Raw genomic sequence first — 15,327 nt, forward strand, 5'->3', positions numbered from 1 at the left:
CAGTCATCTTCTTAAATCGTGATTTCCAATACATTAACCAGAATAACCCGGGTCAAAGGGTAACTGAGGACCGGGGAAACGACGAATTAAAAAGACATAAAAAAGAGTGAATTAAAATCATTTATTGTATTAAAAACATGTTCCCAATGTTCCCGAATAACCAAAACTTTTAGGTAAAATTTTTCGTAAATTTTTTGGTAAAAGTTTTACATTAAAATCGTAAAATGTAAAAGTGTTAACCCAAAAATTTTTCGAAAACGTAAAACGTTAAAGTTTAACCAAAAATCTGCGTAAAATGTAAAACGAAAGTTTAACCGAAAAGTTTCGTAAGAAAGCGTGTAGAGACAAGATTTGGGACATCATGTGTGTATGCATGTGATGTATGTAGTGCATGTATTGTATGCATGTCTGGTACCAGTATATTTAGTGAAAAAACTGTAGTCCCACTAGGGTTTTTGCCTATAAAGGTTGGGTAAAGGGCTAAAAACTTTTAAACCTGCTAACGTTATGAAAGTAATGGTCATAGCTCGAAGGCGATATGACATCACTTATTTTTCATTTTAAGCGGACGCCAGCGTGAAATAAAAGACCATCGCTTAACCACTAAGCTGATGGTTCCTTGTCTTTCATTATCTAATTTCTTAGATAACTAAAGATTGTCGATAGCATGAATTCCACCGCAAGGCTTAGGATCAATACGGGAGATTCCCAGCGCGCCTATGGTTCGACAAGCTGGCGACAGATGACAAGTTACCGTAAGAACGTTCATCGAAGTTACTCTTGGTTCGACGGACCAGCGCGCTGTGCCGACGAGAAAAACTCAGGGCGCGACGGTTCAGCGAGACTTCTCACACCAGCGGACCACACTCCAAAAGGTAACACTAAATATTTTATGATAAAAACATTATTAAACAAGCTGACTTCAAACATTAGCCTTCAGCAAGCGGGCGCGATCTAGCCTTGCGGTCGAAATACCGCGCTGGGCCATCGATCTAGCCTTGCGTTGAAATCCCAGTAATTAACAATTTTTTTTTTTTTTTAGCGGACGCCGCGTCCAAATGCGAAGTTAATTAAAAACAACTTGCCCCCCCCCCCTTTTGTTGTGTATGATGGTGGTTTCGAACCAGTGTATTTCGGTTTTCCAATATCCAATATTGGCTAGAGGGAATTGATTCAATCCTCAGTCTTGGTTTTCACTCTGGTGAGTCTACACAAAATAAATTCGTTCCAATGTTCTATTTTCAAAGTGATCTTTTCTTACTACATTAGAACTCCAACTCAACATGGTGTCAGGAGTGAAAGCTTTACCTCCTCTGCTTGTCAATGGGGATGGAGATGCGGCGGATGCTTGGAAGCTATGGTTGCCACCGTTTACAATATTTTTCCGAGCAAACGGCCATGATAACGCCGCGCCGGGAAAGCAGGTAGCTATGTTCCTTCATCTGATAGGAGAGGAGTGTCTGCATATTTTCAATTCTTTTGGCTTAAATGATAAGCTAGACAATAAGTCTTTGCAGTTAGAAGAAGTCATTTACCAGTTCACTGATCATTTTGTTCCGAAAAAGAATCTAACTTATGTTAGACATAAGTTCTTTACAAGAGATCAACAGGAGGGTGAGTCCGTTGAGAATTATGTGGCTGTGCTGAACAAAATGTCTTATGATTGCGAGTTTGAGAAGTTAAGAGAAGATTTGGTGAAAGATATATTGATTGTTGGGATGAGGAACGTTCCAGTGAAGGAGAGATTATTAAGGGAGGACAATTTAGATCTGGACAAAGCTGTTAGATTATGTAAAACTGCCGAGATTACGTCTGAGCGTATGAAAACATTGGACAGTGCGACGACTTCGGTGAAAGGCGTTAAAGAAGAGCCTGTGTATTACGTTCAGAGGTCCAATGTTGAGAAGCCTAGAAATACTCCTCATGGAAAGAATAGAGTTTTCTCCTGTTACAGGTGTGGTGAACCTGGACACTACGCGAACAGATGTAGACGTGGTCGTCAGCAGAACAGAAGAGATGTTAATGTGTGATTATGCTCAAGTTGAAAAAGAGATGATGGCTATTTTCGTTGGTTGTTTGAAATTCCACAAGTATATTTTCAATACAAAGGTTATTGTGGAAACCGACCACAAGGCTCTGGAAAGTTTGTTTAAGAAACCTTTAGCCCAGGTACCTGCTCGTATTCAGCGAATGATGTTAAAAATTCAGGCGTATGATTTGGAAGTAAAATATGTTCCTGGCAAATATTTATACTTGGCAGATATGCTGTCCAGAGCTCCATTATCATTGGAAGAGACAAGTCTTGACAATGATGAGATTATTGATATAATTGATCATGATGTTATTTGTCAAGTTGATTTAGTACACAAAAATGTGTGCTTTTCTAGTGAAAAGTTAGCCAAGTTGCACAAAGGACTTTTCGTGACCTACACTGACTGGCAGTCTAAGTAAACTTTATTTAATTGAGTAATTTTAATTGTAAATAACCTTTGTGTCCTCTGCCAGACACCTGTGTGTGCTCATCAGATATCAGGTACACCTGACAGATGGACCTTTTCAGCCGTACCTATCAGGTCTACCTGATAGTGTGTGTGCTCATCAGGTAAATCTGACAGGCGGACCTGATCAGGTGTACCTATCAGCTCTACCTGATAGTAAGTGGTCGGCCTTATTTCGAAAGTGACGTGAACCCAGGTTGAATTCACCCTATCTCGGCAGTCAGAGCAGAATTTTCACCGAGAATTCCTATTGACTCCCTTCCGTTGGATGGGTTCATATGTCTGAGTCTACCTGATAGTAAGTGGTCGGCCTTATTTCTAAAGTGACGTGACCCCAGGCTGAATTCACCCTATCTCGGCAGTCAGAGCAGAATTTTCACCGAGAATTCCTATTGACTCCCTTCCGTTGGATGGGTTCATATGTCTGATTGGATAGGGACACGATTAGTTGGGATTCCGGCCGCTTGTTTCGTCTGAGCGTTGGTGTCGTTTGTGCATTGTCTTTGGTGTTCATGGACGCTTCCATTCTTTGAATGATGTGTTGGATACGATTTGACTGGCTGTTGTCTGAGGAGGACGAGAGAAAAGTGCTTGTTTACTGACTGAACGATTGAAAGTGCTTATTTATTGACCCAACAATTAAACGATTTTCTGACGAAATTCCCCTGTGTGGGGTCGAGTATGTAGGACTAAGGCACCCCTTGAGTGAACGATAGTGAGATCTATGTTTAAACTCGACGGTGTTTTGGTTTGTACCTATGTATGTTTGTTTGTTCTGTTAAAACTCGCGATTACCTGGTCCGATTTTGATGAAATTTGGTACCGGAGTTTAAAACATCATCAATTCACGTCGATCTTTTTTTTTCGTAAAAATTGGTCTATTTTTGGTATAAAATTTTCAACTAAGCTTCGAATATGCGACAGGCCTAAACCCTTGTACTGTTTCTGTAAAGACTACCTTCATTTAATCATTTTAATCGAAGAAAAAAACTTGTTTCCTCAAATTCTCTCCTCTTTACTCCCTTCTAAAAAAAAAAAAAAAAATGTGTTAAGTATAGATGCTTGTCAAAAACGTCGTTCCCTGCTTAATGCAGTACGTTTTATTAATAAACATGAGTTTGTGAAAGCTTATTGCTCAAAGTCCCAGCATTTTTATTTTTCTCCAATTTGTGAATTTTTTCGTCTCTTCAGCTTACTGCAAAGAGATTAAAATAATCCTCGCCCTGAAACAAAGGAAAAAATAGTCCGACAGCGAGCATCGCCATTGGTTGGGTGGAAGAGCACAGTGAGAATTTTACCACTGTATAAATAAAAAATAAAGCCTTATAAAAAGTAATAAATAGGTTTTTTTATTTACATAGGTTTACATAGGTTACAAAGGTACAAACTTACATAGGTTTAAATAAATAGGTTTAAACAAGGTTTTTTATTTACATGTGTTTAAACTATACCTATGAAATATATAAGACCTTGTTTAGACTGCGGGAGTAAAGGGACTTTTCAGTCTCATTCTGATAGGATAAACAAGGTATATTCTATTCTATTCTACGCTAAATTCCATGGCTTGACTTGGACTCAAACCACCAACCTCCAGATCCGAAGTCCACCGCGCTAACCACTCCACCGAGGTACTCCCTCCTAAATAATTTCTCAGCACAAAACTCACATAACTTACTCTGAAATAGTTCGCTCGTTTCCTCACAGTTCTTCTCCTCTTCGGTCCCCTCTTCTTCAAGAATACACTTATTATTCGTCGGTTGGTCGTAGGTGAGCATACACTCTTCTCGCCATTTGTCCGCGTCCAAATCGAGAGTTCTGTGAGGAAGTGATGTGCTGTCAGTCTTGGTGTGAGGATTTGGGACCGGGTGGGAAGCGATGTTGTAGTAGTTCTCGCTGACGGATTCCTGAAAAAAGGGGAAGCAAATAGAATAGAATATACCTTGTTTATCCTGCCCGAATAGGACTGAAAAGTCCCTTTATCCCTGCTGTCTGAACAAGGTCTCCTATATTTGATTTGGATGGGTCAATAATAGCAAACGATATGACGAAATTTTCTCTATAAGAACTGGCACATTTAACATGGTATTGATGGTATCATTTACGAAGTCTCTTATCTTATCAGAGGTTCGCGTGCTTGCAATTCTAATCTACACGTATTTCCCCATACCCAGAAAATTGAGTGAGCATTTCGAAATTCTCAAAATCCCCACACTTACACTCTCATCGATTTCATTGTACAGGGAGTCTTGATTCACCATGTGTTCATAATTATGCAGGACTGGTCGAATCAGTGCATCAGGCTCATCGTAATATTGTTCACAGGAATCAGGGGCGGTCTGAACAGGTAGGGAGGGGAGCTCGCGAGATGTGTCACTGCCGGGCCTGGAACCAGGGGGCGACTGCCGTAAACCGCCACTAGGAGCGCTAAGGGAAAGTAAAATGGAATAAATGTGAATATTGAGAATTATAGTTTGTCTGTTTGCCGTCAGGAGCGTTATTGTCGAAAATAAAATGAAGTCTTTTTTTTCGAAGAGAGAACGAAGACAGGATAGGAGAAAGCCAGCCCTTCCGAGAGCGAGCATTATCCGTTCAGGGTAAAATCCGCCCCGGACGGGAATCGAACCGGGACCTAGCGCTTACAAGGCAGACGAGCTACCAACCAAGATAACTAGGCTGGCAGGAGGTCTTTTAACCCAAGAAAATTGAGAAGTGGCAGTTAGCTTGGAGGGTAGCTTGTGAGTAGAGGAGGAGAACTATCGATAGCGTTCGATAGTCAAAACTATCGATAGTTATCGATAGTGCTATCGATAGTTCTCCTCCTCTACTTGTGAGCGCTAGGTCACGGGTTCAATTCCCGCCCGGGGTGAACTTGTCCTAAACAGATAGTGTTATTGACCCAACAATTAAACGATTTTCTGACGAAATTCCCCTGTGTGGGGTCGAGTATGTAGGACTAATGCACCCCTTGAGTGAACGATAGTGAGGTCTATGTTTTAACTCGACGGTGTTTTGGTTTGTACCTATGTTTGTTTGTTTGAGTGAGGTCTATGTTTAACTCGACGGTGTTTTGGTTTGTACCTATGTTTGTTTGTTTGTTTGTTCTGTTAAAACTCGCGATTACCTGGTCCGATTTTGATGAAATTTGGTACCGGAGTTTAAAACATCATCAATTCACGTGTTTATTGACCCAACAAATAAACGATTTTCTGACGAAATTCCCCTGTGTGCGGTCGAGTATGTAGGACTAATGCACCCCTTGAGTGAACGATAGTGAGATCTATGTTTAAACTCGACGGTGTTTTGGTTTGTACCTATGTTTGTTTGTTCTGTTAAAACTCGCGATTACCTGGTCCGATTTTGATGAAATTTGGTACCGGAGTTTAAAACATCCTCAATTCACGTCGATCTTTTTTTTTTCGTAAAAATTGGTCTATTTTTGGTATAAAATTTTCAACTAAGCTTCGAATATGCGACAGGCCTAAACCCTTGTACTGTTTCTGTAAAGACTACCTTCATTATTTAATCATTTTAATCAAAGAAAAAAAATTGTTTCCTCAAATTCTCTCCTCACTTTTGTGACCTACACTGACTGGCAGTCTAAATGAACTTCATTTAATTGAGTAATTTTAATTGTAAATAACCTTTGTGTCCTCTGCCAGACACCTGTGTGTACTCATCAGATATCAGGTACACCTGACAGACGGACCTTTTCAGCCGTACCTATCAGGTCTACCTGATAGTGTGTGTGCTCATCAAATAAATCTGACAGGTGTACCTATCAGGTCTACCTGATAGTAAGTGGTCGGCCTTATTTCTAAAGTGACGTGACCCCAGGCTGAATTCACCCTATCTCGTCTGGCATCTTTGGATTGGACTAATCTTTTTGGATGATCTACTTACTGAAATCTCTAAGGTCGAGTTTACCACCATGGACACCATGGATTTGGATTGGACTAATCTTTTTGGATGATCTACTTACTGAAATCTCTAAGGTCGAGTTTACCACCATGGATTGTCTCAGGATTGAGTTCAATGCGAGGTTAACCTCGGTATTGAGAATAGGGAAATCCGCGTTTCATCTCAATCCCGGGTTGGTAAACATAAAGTAAAACCTGTGTATTCGAAAGCTAGTATTGATTTGTTTGTGTACACCACTTCTCCTCTTCTGAAACCCTTTTTCTATCATTTCAAGAAAAATATGAATTTTAGTTTCAAGAGTTAAAACTAGGTGGCGTGGGAGTGCTTGTATTTTGTGGGTAGAAGAATGAATGCACTCCCACAATATCCGTCCATATTTAGAAGTGAAATTCGTCCAATAAGAATCTAGAATGTAGAAACGTAGTCATAGTAAACCGGGGTAATATTGTCCTCCCAATTTAAAATTGGGCAAAATTGGCCTTAAGGGACAATGATACCCCAATTTACGGTACCATTTTTTTTTTTTTTTTTTTTTTTTTTTTTTTTTTTTTTTTTTTTTTTTACTGTACCAGTTCTCAAGAAATAACCGAAGTTAGCAAAGCCAAGCGTGGATTCTCGGCTCACTCAGGATTAGGCTGGGTCGGGTCACCTACCTACCTATACACAGTCATGTTGCTCTTTTGGTCCCTTGAATTACCAGACCCATAAAAAATAATAATAATAATAATAAAAAAATCTTTCCATGAGACTGGAAAAAAAGACGATGTATAGAAAACCAAATGAATTTGGTGTAGTTTAATTCACCTCAGGAGAAATCTCATATTTTTATATACCTACCTTCTTTTTGTCCCTTTTTTTTCATGTTTCATAACTTATTTTGCTCTCTATCTTCTACTTTTAGTTTTATTTACAGTTCCCATTTATCTGTTTCTAGTATACAGTAGAACCTCGATTATTTCAACTAATTGGGACCGGGGGTAGTTGAAATGATCGAGGTTGAAATGCCCACTTTCTATGATCTTTTCCTCTGATAAGATAGGATATCCTTTGAAAGATAGAAAAAAACACTGGATTTTGGAGTTGAAATAATCGAGATTCTACTCTGTATTTAACTTTTTATTGTTCTTTAACACTTTGAGTGTTACATTAACATTAGTCATATACAATTATACATATACATATGACTGAGACCACATATTTCGAAACTAGGTACCTACCTTTTCTGGTTGATCACTCAAAGTGTTAAGCATGCTATTGCATCGCTGCGTCCTAACCAGAATTGTTTTTGAAGTTAACCCCATATGCCTCATTTGCAGAACAGTTAAAGGGCTTTTTTACCAAGGAAAACAAGGGTTAATTAATAACTTAGTAGTTAGAATCCCAACTTTTTTTTTCAATATCCCAACATAATCTTCTACTTTCCAATTTGATTTTGTATGTGTATTTTCCTTTTGGAATTTCTCCTCTTCTGAAGCTCGTTTCCCCAACTTTTTAGTCCGCCCTTCCTTTATTAAATTACAATAGTAATAATATTATTACGATAGTAATAGTAATAATAAAAGGTAATAGTGGACGGACTGTTGTATTCGCTTCGGTGTCGTCTGTCACTCTGTGTGTCTGTCCCCATAGAAGGATTTATCCAAACCGGGTCGACCTATATATCAAATTAAAGGTCTTTTTACGAGGAAAACGAAAGTGGTGGTGCAAATTTTGTCCAGAGAACCATAAAGCCAAAAACCTCCCTTGTTACAGTCCCCTCTACCAAACCTCAACAGTAATAATTTACATAGTTCTAAAGGTGTGTCCAAACATAGTCGACCGGACGTTGATCGACGAGACCTATGTTATCGAGACAGTGTGGACGGTTCAGTCGACGTCGATCGACGCTTGGTCGACTATGTGTGGACACACCTTGATTGTTTTTCAATTCTTACCTGAAATTGTTTCCGCTGGGAGCGCTGTTGGTGGATGGCGTAGCGGATGACTTGGTATTGTTGTTGTTTTGGCCACACTGGTTGATGGCTGAGATCCAAAGGTCCAGATCGGCAGAGCAGTTGGCCGCGAACTGGGGAAGACAGAAATGGAGGTTCGACAACTGAGACTTATTTGTGGTTCGGTTTCTTCACAAATTTGTGAGATATACATATCATTACTAAGTAGGATCTATGTATGTACATAGATTTGTGTAGCTTAACCCGAATCTCAACCTAAGACTCAGGGTGGGCTTTTCTCTATACGGAGTTGGGCTAACCCATGTACCTACATAGATACTTTCTGTGCTGTTCTCAACAAGATTACTTTTGTAAGTAGGTAGGTTAGGTAGGTACACTGTTTGAGGGGATGAAATCTGTTGACAGTTGAACCTATGGGACTTCCAACATTCAAGCCTTAAATTTGGCATAATCACGAAGTAAGGGACACTGCTATTAGGTAGTTGTGGCAACATTTCAGTTCAATCTGTTTATAGGTTTATACTAGTCATCCAGTCATCAACTATTAAAACTAAAACTAATATTACAACATTGTATGAAGTGCCTCCGGCGCAACGGCGAAACTTTAATGGTGATAAATGAACTCTAATTAAATTTTGTTCAAATCCCCTGTGGGTGGAACGATTTGGTTCAATAACTTGACATTTGGTGTGCCGAAATTCGGTTACGAGTTACGAAATCGGCCATTGAACCTCAATTTGAACTCTTAATCAAGTTGGGTTAGGAGGTCCTCTAAGATCTTGTGTTTAGCAGACAATTTTTGGTGAATGCCTCTCAGGCTCTCAGTGGTTACGTAAACAGCAAAATATGTTGGTGCTATGGGTCGCAAATGTGTGATACAGTGATTGTCTGCAAGTTTAGTGGTTTTTAATCTGCCTATATTCCTATAACTTATATCTACATAGCTAGAAGTAAGTAGGAATGTTCCTACCTTGTTTACAATATGTACGAGTATGGTAGTTATTTAGTTTAACTTTTTTTATGTCTGGAACTTTTACCATTTCCGGTTGGTATTATCAGACTCGATGTTAATTCTAGAACTTTTTTGGGGACATTATGTTCAATTTTATTCATGATGATTTTATCAAAACTTCCTTAGATCCTTGATTCCTTGGGTACTAGCTTGTTAGCTATGACATTTTAACTGAATGATTCGACTTGAGAGTACGTTTACCTACATTTACGCATAAACGTAGAGTAGGTACATAATGAAACATATCATAACATATCTAGGTAATAGCTGTATTACCTTCGACAAACTATTTGCTACATTGCTACAAACTACCTTGTACAAACAAAACTTATTGTAGTAGAATCTTCATTATCAAAACTTCCTTAGATCCTTGGGTACTAACTTGTTAGCTATGACATTTTAACTGAATGATTCGACTTGAGAGTACCTACGTTTACCTACATTTACGCATAAACGTAGAGTAGGTACATAATGAAACATATCATAACATATCTAGGTAATAGCTGTATTACCTTCGACAAACTATTTGCTACATCGCTACAAACTACCTTGTACAAACAAAACTTATTGTAGTAGAATCTTCAAGACATCATTCAGTCATTAAGTATGTCGCGTCGGACCTAGATTCGTAGAAGCTTAACCCATACTTTAGGGTTGTTTGCCCCTACACCTAAGCCTCGGATGGGCTTTTTGTGTAAGCTCAATGTAAAATAATTGTCGATTTAAAACCCCCAACTCACTTTGTTCGTTCATTTTTATTTATTTATTTTCTTTTTCTACTTACATAATGTGTTTTCTGACCAGGCGCGACGATCTCGAACAAGTGCTCCTTTTCCTTCGACATACTGGGTCGTGCCGTTTAACCCGAATCTCAACCCAAGACTCAGGGTGGGCTTTTCTTCATACGGAGTTAGGCTAACCCATGTACCTACATAGATACTTTCTGTGCTCTTCTCAACAAGATTGCTTTTGTAAGTAGGTACACTGTTTGAGGGGATGAAATCTGTTGACATTTGAACCTGTGGTACTTCCAACATTCAAGCCTTAAATTTGGCATAATCACGAAGTAAGGGACACTGCTATTGTGGCCTGTGGCAACATTTCAGTTCAATCTGTTTATAGGTTTATACTAGTCATCCAGTCATCAACTATTAAAACTAAAACTAATATTACAACATTGTATGAAGTGCCTCCGGCGCAACGGCGAAACTTTAATGGTGATAAATGAACTCTAATTAAATTTTGTTCAAATCCCCTGTGGGTGGAACGATTTGGTTCAATAACTTGACATTTGGTGTGCCGAAATTCGGTTACGAGTTACGAAATCGGCCATTGAACCTCAATTTGAACTCTTAATCAAGTTGGGTTAGGAGGTCCTCTAAGATCTTGTGTTTAGCAGACAATTTTTGGTGAATGCCTCTCAGGCTCTCAGTGGTTACGTAAACAGCAAAATATGTTGGTGCTATGGGTCGCAAATGTGTGATACAGTGATTGTCTGCAAGTTTAGTGGTTTTTAATCTGCCTATATTCCTATAACTTATATCTACATAGCTAGAAGTAAGTATGTTCCTACCTTGTTTACAAGATGAATGGTAGTTATTCAGTTACCTTTTTTTATGTCTGGAACTTTTACCATTTCCGGTTGGTATTATCAGACTCGATGTTAATTCTAGAACTTTTTTGGGGACATTATGTTCAATTTTATTCATGATGATTTTATCAAAACTTCCTTAGATCCTGGGGTACTAGCTTGTTTGCTATGACATTTTAACTGAATGATTCGACTTGAGAGTACGTTTACCTACATTTACGCATAAACGTAGAGTAGGTACATAATGAAACATATCATAACATATCTAGGTAATAGCTGTATTACCTTCGACAAACTATTTGCTACATTGCTACAAACTACCTTGTACAAACAAAACTTATTGTAGTAGAATCTTCAAGACATCATTCATCATTCAGTCATTATGTAGGTCGCGTCGGATCTAGATTCGTAGAAGCTTAACCCATACTTTAGGGTTGTTTGCCCCTACACCTAAGTCTCGGGTGGGCTTTTTGTATATGCTCAATGTAAAATAATTGTCGATTTAAAACCCCCAACTCACTTTGTTCGTTCATTTTAATCTATTTATTTTCTTTTTTCTACTTACCTACCATTTGCTCTAGATACCTAATTATTCGAAAAGGCAAACAGATTAAAGTCCAAGGAAAAAATACATACAAAACATCTTGTGATGAAAAAAATAACCAACAAATTAACTCTCAACTTCATACCAAAGCTGTTGGCCATTGATGTAATGATGTAAATAATAAGAGTCATTGATTAAAATGATGTCAATTACTTTAGCCTCCCCTTCAGCAAAAAACAGTTGGATATCAGTGCAAGATAATAGCCCTCTCACATCAAGAATAGTAAGGTAAGTCTGCCTAGCCACTTTTTGTTGATAGGTACTTTTTACTGATAGTCACTATTAGCGTCTAGCCCATCCCCGTAGAGTAGGAGGGGTGGACATGGACATGCTACGACACAGACCCCGCAGACACGTAAAGTCCAATAATCCAATTTAGCAGATGGGCATGCTACAAACTACCTTGTACAAACAAAACTTATTGTAGTAGAATCTTCAAGACATCATTCAGTCATTACGTATGTCGCGTCGGACCTAGATTCGTAGAATCTTAACCCATACTTTAGGGTTGTTTGCCCCTACACCTAAGCCTCGGGTGGGCTTTTTGTGTTTGCTCAATGTAAAATAATTGTCGATTTAAAACCCCCAACTCACTTTGTTCGTTCATTTTAATCTATTTATTTTCTTTTTTCTACTTACATAATGTGTTTTCTGACCAGGCGCGACGATCTCGAACAAGTGCTCCTTTTCCTTCGACATACTGGGTCGTGCCGTTATACGAGTTGCTCTACATACCTAATTATTCCAAAAGGGCAAACATATTAAAATACAAGGAAAAAATACATACAAAACATCTTGTGATGAAAAAAATAACTAACAAATTAACTCTCAACTTCATACCGAAGCTGTTGGTCGTTGATGTAATGATGTAAAGAGTCATTGATTAAAATGATGTCAATTACTTTAGCCTCCCCTTCAGCAAAAAAAAAAGTCGTGCCGTGTACACGCTCCCCCCGTCCTCCCGGTCCCCCTCCACATTAATCACACTGCACGCCTTACTATCTTTATCATTGTTGTACAAGTAGAGATACCCGTTGACCAGCGCCACCCAGTATTTCTTGAAGTGGTCCACAAACAGGATCTTTTCCTTCTTGAGAAGGTTCCCACAGCGGGCCGCGGAATATTTGATGGCAGATGCCGAAATGGAGAGGATCTCCACGTTGTTTGAGTTCATACTGGAGAGGTTTTTGGTGGAGGTGCTCAGAGAGGCGGTGGAGCTGGATGAGGAAGACGAGGAGGAAACGTTGCTGTTGCTGGAGTTGACACTGCTGTTGCTATTCTCTCCGTTGTTGCTGTTGTTGGACATGTTTTTGTTGTTAGAGGATCCATTCGTGTTGCCGTTCTGCTGGCTTCCCAACGGATAGCTCACGCTTCCGATGAGCGACTTGTGTTTGATCAGCTCATTTTCAGCCAGCCCTTTCGCGTCCCCAGCCGGGAGTATCCCACTGAACTTAATATCATGCATGCTCTTAACGCTCCCATTGGATGCCTTCCTTCCACCGCTTGAAACGTTGGTTTTCCCTTCGCCATCAACGCAGTCGTCTTTCCCTCCGTTGAAAGCGTTGACGATTTCAACCTGTCCGTGTTTGGTGTTCATGATGTTGCTGCCTCCGTTGGTGTTTCCCATGTTGACCATGTGTTTCGTGTTCTCGTACTGAGCGCTCAGGGCGTTGTTGGATAGGCGAGCCGTGATTTCGTTGTACTGACTGGTCGACAGAACGGACTGCCCATTGGAAAGTGTTGAGGCTGACGGCAAAATTTTGACGTTTTCGTACATATTTCGGGCGTTGTGCGCCAGTGTCGGATGGTCGATTTCCTCGTAGCATTCGATGGTGGAGCCGGCCCCACTTGTGGACCCGCCACTGCTGGTGCAGGATTCGTTTTCGTACTGGTTCTCATCGAGATGGTGCAGACTGGAGAGGTGGTGTAGGCTGTGGTGCAGGATGAGATCCGCGCTGGATTTGTCTGCAAACAGAAGAAGGATGAGGGAAACGGTTAGTTTTTATTTAAGAAGTTGCTAGGTTGCTATGGCATTTGAAGGGTTTTTTAATTGCGTTAGAATTAGACCCATGAACGCTTGTCACAAATGTAGGTTCTTAATACAACCTCAAAAATCCGGCCGGCCACACACTATCAGGTACACCCGATCAGATCCGCCTGATGGTGTGTGTGCTCACAAGGTGTCAGGTGGATGCTCATCAGGTATTCGGGAGCACCTCTACCTACCTGTCAGGTCTACCTGATAGTGAGTGGCTGGCCTTAGGCATGAATGCTCGTCACGAATGTCGGTTCTCAATCTCAATTTATCCTCAAAAATCAAATCCACCCTTCCAAGAAGTTCCAAGTACTACAATACTAGAGGGCAGGCTCATCTAAAAAGACATGAAGTGTACAAACTTCCAAAGGTTCCCCAGTGGACTTTTCTGTCCTATCCAAAGATAGTCGTGACATTTCTAGCTTCGCTACTTGACAAATCAACAAAAACAACCTACTTATCAAGAATTAAGATAAGACTTGAATCAAATGATAGTTTGTAGTTACCTACTTGAATTCTCAACTAGATAATACCTCAGTAATCACTGTATTTTCTGTATCCAGTTTACTCGAGTTTACTTTTATCAAAACTTATTCCACAACTTTCATTTCTCGAAATGAGACTACTTCTAATTTCTCTGGCACATATCATTATCAAGAGCATTATCATAGAAAGGCCACTTGTCAAACGTGTGCGAAACTGAGAAATGCAGCGAGGCAGGTTGCAAGTTGCAAGTCAGAAATAAATCTACATTTTTGATCTTCTTAAGAGTATCTATCTATTTTGAATGAGATAGTTATCTATTTGTATCTCTATCTAGATCTAGAGTATCTAGTTTTAGTCAGCTATCTGCATTCAATCAACACAGGCAAACAACCTACTTACTTTTAAATTGGAGTATGACAGTTCAGATGATAATAATTTCTTTCGTGACTGTTCAAAGAAATGACCGTATGACCTTAGAATTGGTCTGTCTGTACTAAATTTGGTCTAGATTCCAGACTCTAGAGGAGGATAGGATAGGAAAAAGGAGACCTTTTCGGAGATACCTTAATCGTCTTCCCACCATTTGTAGAACGGGCTGTAGGCTTGATTAATTGAATCGGGTGAAAACAAAAAAAAAAGAAAATTTTTTTTCGCGATTTTCAAGATTTTTGAGCCTATCAGAAAACCGGTTAAACAAATCGTAGAAAGTTCGGGTTTTGGAGATTTCGCATCTATTTTCACGTCCGACCAGGAATATCAAATAAAATTTGCTTAAAGTTAAGGGGAAGTGGGAGAAAAGTTGAGGTGAAAATGCCGAAAAACGCTGAAATTCTGTTTCGTGTTAATATAGGCCGGGCGGTGCTGCGAACTCTTGACGTTCGCGCGCCTCCCGGCGCGCTTGATAACGGAGTCAATGATGATTGAAGATTTCATAATCATAATCACAGAAGGCAAGTACATCTTGGTCACAGGAGACCTTCAATCCGCTACCAAATGCAGCATGTGGTGTGACTGCGAGATTGTGATTAGAGCTATATGTATGTCTATCCCTATCTACTTAAGTATCTATACCTATGTATGTACTGTACATATGGATTGTGATGCTATCTACATATTTATATTATGATTTGTACAGCTATGTACCCAGGCGAAAAAGAGAGAAGGGTTTGGTCAATTTTGGTGACTTTAATGCAGGTCTCCGCTCTCATGGGTTAGGTAAGGAATCTAAAGG

General features: G+C 39.6%; 1 protein-coding gene and 1 long non-coding RNA gene across 5 annotated transcripts in view; one reads left to right on the forward strand and one right to left on the reverse strand.

The window, feature by feature from the left end:
- Positions 1-2,416: 2,416 nt before the first annotated feature.
- LOC103513730 (type-2 histone deacetylase 1) overlaps positions 2,417-15,327 on the reverse strand; it is a 35,197-nt gene continuing 22,286 nt past the window's right edge. The window contains exons 4-10 of one of the 4 annotated variants that reach the window (XR_541613.3): positions 12,516-13,540; positions 10,165-10,239; positions 8,351-8,481; positions 4,715-4,922; positions 4,174-4,402; positions 2,791-3,065; positions 2,417-2,579 (exon numbers count right to left, since the gene is read on the reverse strand). Coding sequence is in view for 1 of the 4 variants with exons in the window: in XM_008478580.3 (XP_008476802.2) it covers positions 2,733-2,778; positions 2,921-3,065; positions 4,174-4,402; positions 4,715-4,922; positions 8,351-8,481; positions 10,165-10,239; positions 12,516-13,540 (1,859 nt within the window). In the remaining 3 variants the exon portion in view is untranslated. The other 3 variants (XR_003392748.1, XR_003392749.1, XM_008478580.3) reach the window with 3 other exon arrangements.
- On the forward strand, positions 6,344-6,856 carry LOC113469288. Its single transcript, XR_003392751.1, has 2 exons — positions 6,344-6,411; positions 6,491-6,856. It is a non-coding gene; the product is annotated as an uncharacterized LOC113469288 (long non-coding RNA).

Source organism: Diaphorina citri, unplaced genomic scaffold (genome assembly GCF_000475195.1).
Source record: "Diaphorina citri unplaced genomic scaffold, Diaci psyllid genome assembly version 1.1 scaffold1016, whole genome shotgun sequence".
NCBI classification, from domain to species: Eukaryota; Metazoa; Arthropoda; class Insecta; order Hemiptera; family Psyllidae; genus Diaphorina; species Diaphorina citri.